This window comes from Canis lupus, chromosome 21 (assembly GCF_003254725.2).
Source record: "Canis lupus dingo isolate Sandy chromosome 21, ASM325472v2, whole genome shotgun sequence".
Classification (NCBI taxonomy): domain Eukaryota; kingdom Metazoa; phylum Chordata; class Mammalia; order Carnivora; family Canidae; genus Canis; species Canis lupus.
This window is the reverse complement of record NC_064263.1, coordinates 21,997,113-22,011,742: the sequence shown is the minus strand read 5'-3', so window position 1 is coordinate 22,011,742 and position 14,630 is coordinate 21,997,113. Positions and strand designations below refer to the sequence as shown.

General features: G+C 37.1%; 1 protein-coding gene across 11 annotated transcripts in view; it reads left to right on the top strand.

Annotated features, from left to right (window-relative positions):
* The window catches only part of ACER3 (alkaline ceramidase 3), a 158,419-nt gene that overhangs the window by 63,356 nt on the left and 80,433 nt on the right, over window positions 1–14,630 (top strand). For 7 of the 11 annotated variants that reach the window (XM_049098737.1, XM_025419593.3, XM_025419594.3 and 4 more), the window contains one exon: window positions 11,255–11,307. The exons of 2 other annotated variants lie outside the window; for them this stretch is intronic. In XM_049098737.1, the coding sequence (XP_048954694.1) occupies window positions 11,255–11,307 (53 nt within the window). Of the gene's footprint in view, window positions 1–11,254; window positions 11,308–11,463; window positions 11,569–11,963; window positions 12,061–14,630 lie in introns of those variants that run through there. 2 more of the 11 variants (XM_035704101.2, XM_049098741.1) reach the window with 2 other exon arrangements.

Genomic DNA, 14,630 nt, shown 5'->3' with positions numbered 1-14,630 from the left:
TGGATTTGAGGAATAGATGGGGGAAGAAGGTGAGGAAGTAGAGGCAGTTCTTTTGAAAACTCAGGAAAATTAAAAGGCATAGGTAATGGGACTGAAGGGTAACTTTTGGAGGTATTAGAGAATATGTGAAAAATCCACTAGAGAAGTAGACATTAATGATGCAAGAGAGAAAGGTGATGATAAATTGAAGATACAGGAGAATAAATGATATCCTAGAGCACAAGAGCCCAATTGGCCTTTGTTAGGAGACATGCTGTTTCAGAGAAGGAAGGAGAGTATTGGTCCTGAGGTGGTGGCAATACAGAATACTGATAGATAAAAATGAAGATCTTTAGTGTTCACACAGAGCCAGAGAATGATCTTAGGCTAAAGATTTAGACTGATTATATTGAGGAGGGCGAGGAGAGGGATGGAGGCAAGGCAAGAGGGAGAGGGAGAGAGAGAATCTTAAGCAAGCTGCATGCCCATCACATAGCCCAGTGCAGGGCTTGAACTCACGACCCCAAGATCATGACCTGAGCAGAAATTGAAATCAAGAGTTGGTTGCTTAACTGACTGAGCCACTCAGGCACCCTTTGACTTAGATTTATAGATTTATATAGAATTATTTAGACTACAAAACATGAGAGACACCTAACTCTGGGAAATGAACAAAGGGTAGTGGAAGGGGAGGTGGGCGGGGGGTTGGGGTGACTGTGTGATGGGCACTGAGGGGGCACTTGGCAGGATGAGCATTGGATGTTATGCTATAGTTGGCAAATTTAAAAATTGAAAAATTTTTTTAAAAATTTTTAAAAAAATATAAAGAAAGGGAAATGAATAAAAAAAAGGTTTATTTAGACTGAATATGGACTTTGAAATTTAATCTATAAAAATCTGATACTTTTAAAGAACACAAAAATAGTCATAAATATAGTCTTATAGTACTGAAAGAGATAAGAATATTGTTTTACATTTTATAGGTGAGAAACTGAGGGTCAGACATGTGGATTTAAGATTGCCCATTAAAAAAATAAAAAAATTACCCATTAAAGGGCCTCTGGGTGGCTCAGTCAGTTTAAGCGTCTGCCTTTGGCTCAGGTCATGATCTCAGGGTCCTGAGAATGGAGCCTCAGGTCGCCTAATAGGGAGCCCACTTCTCCCAGAGGTAGACTCTACCACTGCCCCTGCTTGTGCACTTGCTCTCGTGCTCTCTCTCTGTCCTATAAATAAATAAAATCTTATTTAAAAAAAAAAAAAGATTGCCCATTGAGAACTGGGTCCTCACTCTGTAGTCATCATGAGTTCCAGTCTTACACTCTTCTTGACATACCAGTATCTCTAACTTACCTAAAATCTAAGTGAACTAGCTATGTACTTTAATCTTAAGGGAACATTAATTGATTTTTTTATTAGGTTTTAGAGAGCATTGTGGTTGGGAGAATATGCTTACACTAAATTTGTTTTAGCACCTTTGTGATTTAAAAAGGAAAAAACAGGTTCCCAAGCTGATTATCTTTTGAGAGCCTTCTTATAACTATAGAAAATATGTTCTGTTGAGAAAAAAATAATACTGAACATCTGTAGAATATTTTTTCCTGTCTTTTCCTGAATTGAATAACAAAACCTGAAATTATACCTTGCCCACATTTCTCATCTAATGAAAATAAGTTTGATTCTTAAATATCTGACTGACTTATATTTCCACATCTGGCTTTTGAAAGCATTTTATTTGGTACCTCTAATTTTGTTTTGATTCATATTCTTATCACAATAAATTATCCCTTCTTAAGTTTTGATCAGCATTGACTCATTAAAGTTTCTAATTTCTAGATACCTGTATCTTGTCAAGACAATTTTATGTACAGCCTTAAATTACAAGCTTATTTTTCATTTTAAGATTCATATTCATAGGGGTACCTGGGTGACTCCATTGGTTAAGTGTCTGCCCTCAGCTCAGGTCATGGTATCAGGGTCCTGGCATCAAGCTACGCGTTGGGCTGCATGCTTAGCAGGGAGTCTGCTCTCTGCCCCCTCTCTCTGACCCTTCCCCCAGCTCACGCTGTCTGTATGTCTCTCTCAGATAAATAATAAAACCTTTAATTTAAAAAATGCAAAAAAATAAAAAAATAAAAAAATAAAAAATGCATACTCATAAATAAAGTCTTTTGTAAAAGTATGTAGATATTACTAATTTTGGTGGGGTTTTAAAAATTGTTCTTTTGGGATGCCTGGGTGACTCAGCGGTTGAGCATCTGCCTTCAGCTCATGGTGTGATCCTGGAATCCCAGGATCGAGTCCCACATCAGGCTCCCCTTGAGGAGCCTGCTTCTCCATCTGCCTATGTCTCTGCCTCTCTCTGTGTGTGTCTCGTGTATAAATAGATAAAATCTTTTTAAAAAAATTAAGAAAAAAGGCAGCCCGGGTGGCTCAGCAGTTTAGCACCTGCCTTCACCCCTTCAGGGTGTGATCCTGGAGACCTGGGATTGAGTCCTACATCAGGCTCCCTGCATGGAGCCTGCTTCTCCCTCTGCCTGTGTCTCTGCCTCTCTCTCTCTCTCTCTCTGTGTGTATCTTTCATGAATAAATAAATAAAATCTTTTTTAAAAAATTAAAAAATAAAAATCTTGCTTTTGTGACTTGTTGAGATTTACAGCTAGAAGGGTTTTTACTCCCTTCCTCCCCATTAAAGCACATAAGCACATCATAGTTTTCCCCTGGGTCTGGGTATAGTCCGTATGATAAATTATTTTAAGAGACTTAGTTATCACTGTTTATACTCTTGGTCTTATTTTCCTGTTATATATATTTGAAGATTTTATTTTTAAGTAAATATTGGATGTAAGCCCCTACATCCAACGTGGGGGCTCAAACTCACAACCCTGCGATGAAGAGTCCCATGTTTTACTGACTGAGCCAGCCAGTCACCCCTCATTTTCTTTCCATTATTTTTTTTAAAGATTTTATTTATTTATTTGACAGAGAGCAGAAGCAGGGAGCCTGATGTAGGACTCAGTCCCAGGACACTGAGATCATGATCCAAGCCAAAGGCAGATGCCCAACCAACTGAGCCACCCAAGTGTCCCTCTTCCCATTATTTTAATGTGTCTGGAGAGAGTCTGTGTTAACCACGGATTAGAGGGAAAGTGACCAAAATAGTTCCTGAACTCTACTTTGATTTCTTGTGAAATGTAGGCATGTGGCTGAATTTCCCATCTGGCTCACGGTAGAGGCTTGCTTTTGGACATTCTAGTTTATTTTTCTCCTTCCCTTTGCAAGCTACCTCCTGCCTTTGTTTCCTGTGCCACAAGTTTCCTTATGTCCTGGGTACAAAACTACAGTTTCATCCTTGACTAGTCCCCCTTCTTGGTATTCCCATATCCCTTCATTAGCCAAGTCTTCAGGTTCTGTCTTTGTGATCTCTAGGATCAGCCTCTTTCTTTCCATTTTTGTCTTTCTAATTGACAACCTATACTTCTCATTATACTACTTACCAACTTCACAGGTAACATGGGACATCATGCATTCTTTTCCTAAGTAAAAGTTCTCTTCCTTTGGATACCTGCCACCATACAGCCTTATCAAAATTCTGTGGTTTCTCTTAATTGTTTCCAAGAGTAAATGTGACACTAGGCAAGGCTTTAGAACAGAAGGACTTTTTTCTAATATGAGCTCTGCCACTTACTAGCTATTTGACCTTGGTCAGTTTCATAACCTTTCCAAACATCACTTTCTTCCTGTACAAAATGGGAACAATAATGTGGGAATACGTTGTGGATCTTTTGAAAGTTTTGGAGGTAGAGTATATAAAGTACTATACCTGGCACTGGTATAACAGGTGCAAACTAAAAACACTATATGCTACCAGCTCACCTTTCTGACATATTTTCTCTTCCTCTCTGATACTCCAGTTCTATTGAATGAAATGCCTATTCTTAAGCATTGTCCACATCTCCATACCTTTACTCAAATTGTATATGTGTTCTCCACTTGCATGTTCTCCCTCGCTGTATCTGCCTTAGAATCTCTCTTAAGTTCTATCTCAGACATCAGCTTGTGAGGCAGGCCTTTCTGTTCTTACTGTCTACATTCTACTGAAATAATGTTTTTCCTCTTTGGAACTCTTTTCCCCTATTATATTTTCTCAATTCAGAGACATTCCTCGCTACCCTCTACTACACATACACATACACATACTCTAATGTGAAGTGCTGGATCACTGAGGAGGAAGAAAAAAAATCAATTAGCGAGTACTTAATAAATGTTCTTTATATGTTCAGCACTGTGCTAGGTTCTGGAGATTCTTTAGTGAACTATAGAAAGCTGGACCATGCCTTTATGAATCTTAAAATTTGACAGTGATCTTTGACTTTTGATATTCAGCAAAATCATTGGCAGGCCTTTAAAATACAGGTACCAGAGTACTCACTGAATTAGGAGTTTCTAGAACAAGGACATAGCATTTATAAGGTTCTCTAGGCAAAATAGCATTCTCTAAAAGCTGATAACTACTTGCCTAGTTAAACACTATTTCTTATATATGTCTTGTATGGTTGTCTTAATGGAAGACAAAGCAGAGGAAGATTTGACTAGGAGGTGACTTTTAAAATGGATATGGGGATCGCTTCTCGGCCTTTTGGCTAAGATCAAGTGTAAAATGGATATGGGAGGGCAGCCTGGGTGGCTCAGCGGTTTAGCGCCGCCTTCAACCCAGGGTGTGATCCTGGAGACCTGGGGTCGAGTCCCACATCAGGCTCCCTGCATGGAGCCTGTTCTCCCTCTGCCTGTGTCTCTGCCTCTCTCTGTGTGTCTCTCATGAATAAATAAGTAAAATCTTTAAAAAAATAAAAATTAAAAAAAATAGATATGAGAAAAAATAATAAAATGGATATGGGATACACACTGAAATATTAAGGGTTAAGGGATGTGAGGTATTCAGTTTACTCATAAATGGTTCATAAAAATAATTATATGTGTATACATAATATATTTACATATACATACATTTAGGTATACACACATATATGGGTGTATATATCAAAATATTAGAAATGGTGATTCTGAGTAGAACATACCCAGCACTTTACCATTGTTTAAACAGTTCTGAAGTTTGAAATTGTTTCACAAGAAGCTAACAGGAATGAGCAAAAATTAGTTGGATCTAGAAATTGTGTAAGATTTCATGTTTTTGTTTTTGTTTTGGTAATCTCTACACCCATCATGGGGCTTGATCTCACTACCCCAAGATCAAGAGTCTCATGCTCTTCCGACTGAGCCAGCCAAGTGCCCCAAGTTGTGTGACATTTCAGTGAACAGAGACATAGGTTATAGGCAGGTGGGATTGGAGTCAGGGGATAAATTTTCAGGTTGAAAGGATGAGCTAATCACAAGACCAGCAAAGGCAGAGGAGACTAGAAGTTGATAGTGTGAGATAAGAGACCGGTCAGGGGCAGCCCCGGTGGCGGCCGCCTGTAGCCCAGGGCATGATCCTGAAGGCCCGGGATCGAGTCCCATGTCGGGTTCCTTGCATGGAGCCTGCTTCTCCCTCTGCCTGTGTCTCTGCCTCTCTGTGTGTCTCTCATGAATAAATAAATAAAATCTTTAAAAAGGAAAAAAAAAGCTTCACAAAAGATGACATAAAAAAAAAAAGATCGGTCAGGTGTGACTGAACTACAAATTGCAGTAAAATAAATTAGTGGAATTAGATTATGAAGCTTCATGTATGCCTTGCAAGTTTAGTCGTTATTATTTAAACTTGTAGTCATCAAGTAGAATGCTCCCAGCCCAACGTGGTAAGGAAAATGATCTGTTGAGGTGCACAAAGAAAACTTTGTGACTTCTATTTGTATATATGTTACCTCTTTCTTTTTTTTTTTTGTTACCTCTTTCTTTACCTCATTCTCCTAAGTTTCTACTTTTTGTGTCTTAAAATGTATGTAGTGTCTTAACACAGTAGTGTATATACAGTTTATAAATAAATATATATATATGTGAGGTTTCTAAAAAATTTTTTTTGCCATCAAAGTTGAGAGACCACTCCTTTAGACATTTTCCTACCTTGTAACTAAAGCAATATTTTTAAAAATGCAAAGTTATATTAGTCCCTGTATGTATGCATGTGTATATGCGCAGTTTTTCAACAATGTACTTTGTCTTTAGGATAAAGTACAAATCTGAATCAGATTTTATTATGACTATTTATGTATTTATTTATTTAAGATTTTATTTATTTATTCATGAGAGACACACAGAGAGAGATGCACAGACACCAGCAGAGGAAGAGGCAGGCTCCATGCAGGGAGCCCAACTCGATCCTGGGTCTCCAGGATCACGCCCTGGGCTGAAGATGGCGCTAAACCACTGAGCCACTCGGGCTGCCCAGATCTTTCATTTTTTAAACGTACTACCTTGCCCTTTACATCTGCCTGATCCTTCTACACAGAATGAGCTCATTTGTTAAAAAATCCTTTTACCTGCTTAACTCCAGTTTATCCTTCAAGCCCTATCTTATGTGTTACTTCCCCCAATAGCCATCCTCTGACTCCCTAGATGTTGTTATAACCCCAGTATATAATAGACTCCCAAGCTCTGAAATGGCCCTTTTCATATTTTTAATGGCTTAAAATTCTGAGGACAGGAACCCTATTTCTCTTGTTCACTCATTTATTTCAGAGGAAATGCTTGGAACCTGTTGAGGGCCCAGTAAATATTTATTGAAAAGGAAATGAGTGGAGCAGCAGGAACTCTCATTCATTAGTGGTGGGAATGCAAAATGGTAGACAGACTTGCAAAATTAAATATACTTATCATATGATTCAGCAGTCACACTTTTTGGTATTTATCCAAAAGAAATGAAAGCTTGTCCTCACACAAAAACCTGCACACAGTTGTTTATAATAGCTTTATAAGGCTGTGCTTGGAAGCAACCTAGATGTCCTTTAGTAGGTGAATGGATAGGTAAACTGTGATGCCTTTTGACAATGAAATATTTATTCAGTGCTAAAAAGAGGTGAAGTATCAAACAATGAAAAGACAAGAAGGAACCTTAAATGCCTATTACTAAGTGAAAGAATACGTATTACTAACCAATGATTCCAACTATTGATACTCTGTAAAAGGCAAAACTATGGAGACCATAAAAAGATCAATGGTTGCCAGGGTTCAAATAGAGGGAGAAATGAAATGGCAAAGCAAAGGAATTTAGGATAATGAAACAGTTCTCTATGATAATGGTGAATACAAGTCATTATAAATTTGTCCATACCCGAGAGTGAACCATAAAATGTAAGCTGTGGACTTTGGGTGATAACGATATACCAGTGTAGGTACATTGGTTGTAACAAATATACCATTGGGATAGGGGATCTTGATGGTGAGAGACGCTATGCATGTGAGGAGGCAGGGTTTGTATGGAAAGTCTTTGTATTGTCTCCTCAATTTTATTGTAAACCTAAAACTGCTCCAAAAAAAGAGATGCTTACGTAGGCTCAGTTGGTTAAGTGTCTGCCTTCGGCTCAGGTCATGATCCCAGCATCCGGGATGAAGGCCCATGTTGGGCTCCCTGCTCAGTGGGGAACCTACTTCTCCCTCTCCTCCCTGCTTGTGCTCTTTCTCACTATATCTGTATCTCTCTCAAATAAATAAAATCTTTAAAAAATAAAAAAGTCCATTAGAAAAATAAATCTATAATAAAGAACATTCTACAGGAGGCAATCATTAGGGAAATGCCAATCAGAACCACAGTGAATACCACTTCAATCCATTAGATTGGCTGTAATCAGAAAGACAGTCAGTAACAAGTATTGGGAGGATGTAGAGAAATTCATATATTGCTCATGGGAGTGGAAAATAGTGCAGCTGCTTTTGACAAACACTTCGGCAGTTCTTCAAAATGCTAAACACAGAATTATACCATATGGTCCATACATTCCACTCTTAGGTATACCATAGACTGAGTGGCTTGAACAGCAGACTTCTCTCTCACAGTTCTGGAGGCAGGGAAGTCCAGAATTAAGGTGCTGGCTGATTTGGTTCCTGGTAAGATCTTTTTGGCTTGCAGAAGGTTACTTACTTCTCCATGTCCTCACATGGCCTGTCCTGTTGCAAGCCAGGCAGATTGAGAGTGAGGTCCTATCTTTTCCTTGTCTTCTGAGGACACTAATCCCATCATGAGGGCCTTACCTTCATTTTTTTTTTCCAATTTTTATTTATTTATTTATTTATTTATTTATTTATTTATTTATTTATTTATTTATTTATTTATGATAGTCACACAGTGAGAGAGAGAGAGAGAGAGAGAGAGAGAGGCAGAGACACAGGCAGAGGGAGAAGCAGGCTCCATGCACCAGGAGCCCGACATGGGATTCGATCCCGGGTATCCAGGATCGCGCCCTGGGCCAAAGGCAGGCGCCAAACCGCTGTGCCACCCAGGGATCCCAGGGCCTTACCTTCATGACCTCATCTAAACTTAATTACTTTCTGATGGCTCCACACCCAAATACTGTCACATTTGGTGTTAAAGCCCCAAATGGGTGGAGTGGGGACACAAGCATGTAATTTGTAACAAGGTCCATCAACTGATGAATGGATAAATAAAATGTAGTATATTCATAGAATAGAATATTATTCATCCATGAAAGAAATGAATTATTGAAATATACTATAACATGAGTGAACCTTGAAAATATGCTAAGTGAAAGAAACCAGACAGAAAAGATACATATTGTATGATTCCATTTATATGAAAACTCTAGAACAGGCAAATCTGTAGAGACAAAAAATTACATTAGTAGTCGACTAGGGCTGAGGAATGAGGGGGTTTGAGGACAAATAAGGAATGACTACTAATAGATGTGAAATTTCTCTTTGGGATGATGAAACTTCTAAAATTAGATAATGATAGCTGCATAACCTGAACATTTACGAACAAGTGAATTGTGCACTTTAGGTAAATTAATTTTATAGTATGTGAATTATATCTCAAAACTGATATGCTTTAGCAAAAATTGATAGTTTTCTTTAAGGTGGCAAAATAGAAAACATTGTATAGAGAAAGGTAATGCTCTTCTATTACATTTCTTTGCATTCGAAATAGATTGTTGAAAGGAAGTAAATTGTAGAGATCTCTGAAAATCAGACTTTTAATGCTATACAATAAACAGTACAAGACAACATTTAAAAAGGTTTAGGCAAAAACAGTCCTTGAGTAAAGCATGATTAAGTGGCCAGTTTACCTTTTAGAATGGTCATCCCACTACATTTTAATTTTTTTTATCTCACAGTATATTGTGTGTGGCTTTAACCCACAGTTTGTGAGCTCCCCGTCTTCCATTGATTTTCCACCTTCGCACTTTCTAATTTTTCCTTTGGAAAAAAGACCTCAGTGATTCTGCTTCCTCATTTCTTTAGTAAAATGAGTGCAGTAACTGTTTACTTCTGTCACCTCATTTCAAACAGTAAGTGATTTTTTTTTTTTTTTTTAAGCAAGACTAATGGAGCATTGGGTAGTGCAGTTGGTTAAAAGTCTCTGACTCTTGGTTTCTGCTTAGGTCATAATTTCAGGGTTGTAAGATCGGGCCCTGCTTGGGGCTCTGTGCTCACTACAGAGTCTTGAGGTTCTCTCTCCCTCTACCTCTGACCCTCCTGTTTGTGTTCTCTTCCTCTCTCAAATAAATGAGTAAATCTTAAAATAAAATTTAAAAAAGGCAAGAATAACAAGGGATGCCTGGATGGCTTAGTCAGTTAAGTGTCCGACTCTTGGTTTCAGCTTAGGTTGTGATCTCAGGGTCCTGGGATCAAGCCCTGCGTCAGACTCCACGCCCACCTTAGAATCTGTTTGAGATTCTCTCCCTCTCCTTCCTCCTTTGCCCCCCCACCCCACTCTTGTGCGTGTGCACTCATAAATAAATCTTTTTTAAAAGCAAAAGTTACAAATGTTTAAAGTTTTTCTCAAGGGGCTTTGTACAGATTATTTGGTGATGCCTTCATTTACCATGTTTGTTAAGGCCAACTGTTACACACCCTTAAGGCTAGCTTCCCTGGTTTCTTTTCTCTGTCATCTTTCATAAGTACCCCTCTACTGTGCTCCCCGTGGTACTCTCTATCTCTTTATCATATCTCCACTTATTGGCATCTTATCTACCTGTCTCTTCCATTAGACTGTATGCTTTATTAAGGCAAATGACTGGAGCTTATCTTTGTAACCATAACTGAATTTAGCTAATAGGAGGCACTCAGTTAATGCTTGTTGAATTGAACTGAATATATCACAGTAGAAGCCTTTTTGTAAGGTATAATAGGGACTGATATTTTGTCAGCTAATTTTTAAAAATTCAAAACCTAGAATTATTGTAAAATTATATATATACCTACTTTCAAATTTTATTTTCATTAAAACAGTTATATAATCTTTGACAGATATTTGATACATGGCATGGCCTTTGAATATGGAATCCTTATTATAGTTCTATTTAGTTTCTCTTGCATCAAAAAACAAATTTTTAAAAACCCTAAAATGAAAGCAGTTTATTTAAAATAGAGACACTTGGGAAGAATTTTAAGACCTAAATATGGAATCTTTAGATTTTTACTATTTTCCTCAATCTGATAGATATCTTACCCACACTTAATTCAACAGCAATTTTTATTAACAACTTTTTTTTTTAACAACTCTATTTTATTGAGCCTGTTTTAAGCATTTTAAATAGTTTTCATAGAAACAACAGCTGTCTTTTTGCAATCATTTCTGATAACTAAGTACAGTGTCATTAGGTTTGGGAACAAACATAACTCTCTGGCTCTTAGTAAGTTTATAATTCAGCTATTTGGATAAAAGTGCACGGAAGTACTAGAGTAGCTAATTAGCTGTGAACATTAAAGCTTATTCTGAGAGGCAGACAGTCTCCTTTGCTGTTCTGCCCACTGTTCCCTTGTGCTATAGTCAATAAGCTTCTATCCCTTTAAAAAAAAAAAAAAACTTATCCTAATTATCAATAGTATATTTTACAGAAAGAATGGAGAATATTGACTAATCCAGTAAGAATCCACTTATAGAGGGAATTTATGAGAACTTATACTGTACTTACCTTTTTTCTATATCAAAATTTCATCAATTCTATAACTTATACAGAGTCTGCTATATCCTGCCATAAGATTTCATAAATTTTGTTCTTAAAATTCAGTGCTTTGCATTGTCTTATTATCTTCTCACATCACTGGCCACCCCCAAAGAATTTCATGCTAATTGGTTTTTTTTATTTGTTTGTTTTAATTTCAGTGGTAGGAATGGGATCCTGGTGCTTCCACATGACTCTGAAATATGAAATGCAGGTCAGTAATGACAAAATTAACTAAATGCTTATTTCCCTTCACCCCAGAGACACTTTAGATTTGAGAAAAGAGTACATTACTAGAGGGTGCTATTGAGGTAAGAGACTGAAGGGGAAAAAAAAAAGGGATTACAAATATCTGGAGTTTTTATTTCAGGCCAAAGGATCCAAATTTGACTAAGTGAAATAAAGAGGTGAACAAATAAGTTGTCCATAGAGAAAGCAAGTGAGAGCAGTACAGCTTTTGACCTCCTCTGTACAGGTATGTATAATGTTAGAGCAGGATTAGAGAGTAGAAACCCCTGGAGACATTTTGTAAAAACAGTCAGTTCACTAAGATAATATATATTCTTCAATGCCTGCATTTTCTCATGTCTCTCTAGTAGCATCCATTTGAATGGATGGTTCCCCTAGCTAGCAAAGTTTTAGAGCTATGCAAGGATTTTTATTTACTGTCCTTTCTCTAGGAGGCCATATATCTAGTCCTCGATCTTTTTTTTTTTTTTAAGATTTTATTTATTCTTGAGAGACACACACAGAGAGAGGCAGAGACATAGGCAGAAAGAGAAGCAGGCTCCACGCAGGGAGCCCAACGTGGAACTTGATCCCAGGACTCCAGGACCATGCCCTGGACCAAAGGCAGGCACTAAACCGCTGAGCCATCCAGGGATCCCTAGTCTTCGATCTGTTGACCTCTTTATTCCCCATTGCTAACCCACAAACTCAGAACAACACTGTCCAGTAGAGATATAATGTGAGTATATATGTAATTTGAAATTTTTTGGTAGCCACATTAAGAAAGGCCATGTTAAAAAGAAATAAGTGAAATGAGTTTTAATAGTATGTTTTATTTAACCCAATATATTCAAATATTATTTTAACATGTAATCAGTATAAAAATTTATTAATGAAATGTTTTATGTCTTGAAATAAGGTGTATATCTCAATTTAGATTTGGTTTATTTCAAGTGCTCAGTAGCCATATAAGGCTGGTAGCTGCTGTATTAGTGCTATTCCAGAAGGATCTGTGAATTATTAATTACAGCTATATTAAATGTAAAAGCATTAATCCTTAGGATTGATTCTGATATTCAACACATATTTATAATAAGGCTGTCCTTGCTTTGGAGAATATGCAATTGAATAAGACACTGATCTAAATTGAGCATGAACACATTTCTTACGCTTTTCTAGCTGGGAAAACAGACTTCTAAACAATGGTATAATATGAAAATTATTTTTACAGAAGTACTCTGTGGCAGTACAGTGGAGCTTGGAAGAATGTATAAAAGTCAAAGACATTTAAACAGAATTTGAAAGAATTCATTAAACCTTTTTAGGTAGTGAAGAGATGAAATGACATAACAGATTTGCACTCTGCCATAGAGAAGCAGGGAGTCCTCGCACTGTGTGATATATCTGACAACAGTGATAAAGCAATAACAAAATGGGTTTCAAGGAATGGTGAGAAATGGCAGGAATGCTGTTCAAAATATTTAACCAACTATACGGCAAGAGTTTCCACAATAAGAGTGGTGATACAAGTGAGCAACATCTGAATAATAATCCTAAAGATAAGTCTTTGCATTTTATCATACTAAAAAATAATTGGAATTTGTCCAGCTCTAGCAATTATGAAATGCTTTCATATATAATATCTTAGTTACTACTCATGTTTTATATATCCCAGTATTAGTAAAAGAGGCTAATCGATTTAATAACCAAAATCACCCACAGTATAAATTATGTATTTCCTATATATTTATATATACATACGCACATATTTCTATATACACATATACGCATCCATTGATTAGCACTGCCAACCTGGGAGCATGAAACCCCAGTACCAAAGAGTGCACTTAACATTCATATCTGGTTTCTAAAAATCATTTCTACCAATGGCATACAAGAGTTCATGGCCAATACATATTGTTTCCTGTGTTCTTAATTTTAGCCATTTTGACAGGTGTGAGATGATACCTCATTGTGGTTTTGATTTGCATATCCTTGATGATGAGTAATGTTGAACATCTTTTTATCTGTTAGCTATCTCTATGTCTTCTTTGGAGAAATGTCTGTTCATGTCCTCTGTCCATTTTTTATTTTATTTTATATTATTTTTTAGAGATTTTATTTATTCATGAGAGAGAGAGAGAGGCAGAGATACAGGCAGAGGGATAAGCCGGCTCCCTGCAAGGAGCCCAATGTGGGACTCGATCCTGGATCCTGAGATCCCGCCCTGAGCCAAAGGCAGATGCTCAACCGCTGAGCCACTCAGGTGTCCGTCCCTCTGCCCATTTTTTAATTGGAATGTTTTTTTGGTGTTCAGTTGTATGAGTATGTATATATCTTTTTGTTTTTCTTGTACTGTACTGTTTTGATTCCTACTGCTTTGTAGTATATCTTGAAATCTGGGATTGTGATACCTCTAGTTTTGTTCTTTTTTTTTTTTTAAGATTGCTTTCACTTTTCAGAATCTTTTGTGGTGCCATACAAATGTAAGGATTATTTGTTCTAGTTCTTTTTTTTTTTTTTTTAAGATTTTGTTTATTTATTCATAGAGACAGAGAGACAGAGAGAGAGAGAGAGAGAGAGAGACAGGCAGAGGGAGAAGCAGGCTCCATGCAGGAAGCCTGACGTGGGACTCGATCCTGGCTCTCCAAGATCACACCCCAGGCTGCAGGTGGCGCTAAACCGCTGCACCACTGGGGCTGCCCTATTTGTTCTAGTTCTGTGAAAAATGCTGTTGCTATTTTGATAGGAATTGCATTAAATCTATAGGCTGCTTTGGGTAGTATGGACATTTTAACAATATTTGTTCTCCTGATTCTTTAATCCATTTTAAATAAAAATTTTTATGTGATATGAAGTCAGTCTAGCTTCATTCTTTTGCATGTGGATGGATATCCAGTTACCCCAGAATCATTTGTTAAAAAGACTGTTCTTTCCCCATTGAATTGTCTTGACACCACTGTCTAAATTCAGGCAATCATAAATGTACGAATTGATTTCTTGACTTTCAACTCTTTTTTTTTTCAACTCTCAATTCTGTTCCATTGACTTATATGTCTATACTTACTCCAGTACCAGTACCATACAGCCTTGATTACTGTAGATTTGTAGTAAGTTTTGAAATTGGGAGCTGTGAGTCCTCCAAATGTGTTCCTCTTTTTAAAAATTGCTTAAGCTATTCTGGATCCCTTGCATTTCCATGTGAATTTTAGGATCAGCTTATCAATTTCTGCAAAAATTAGCTGGGATTTTGAAAGCGATTCCATTGAATCCACAGATTACTTGGAGAGTATTGCTATTTTTAATATT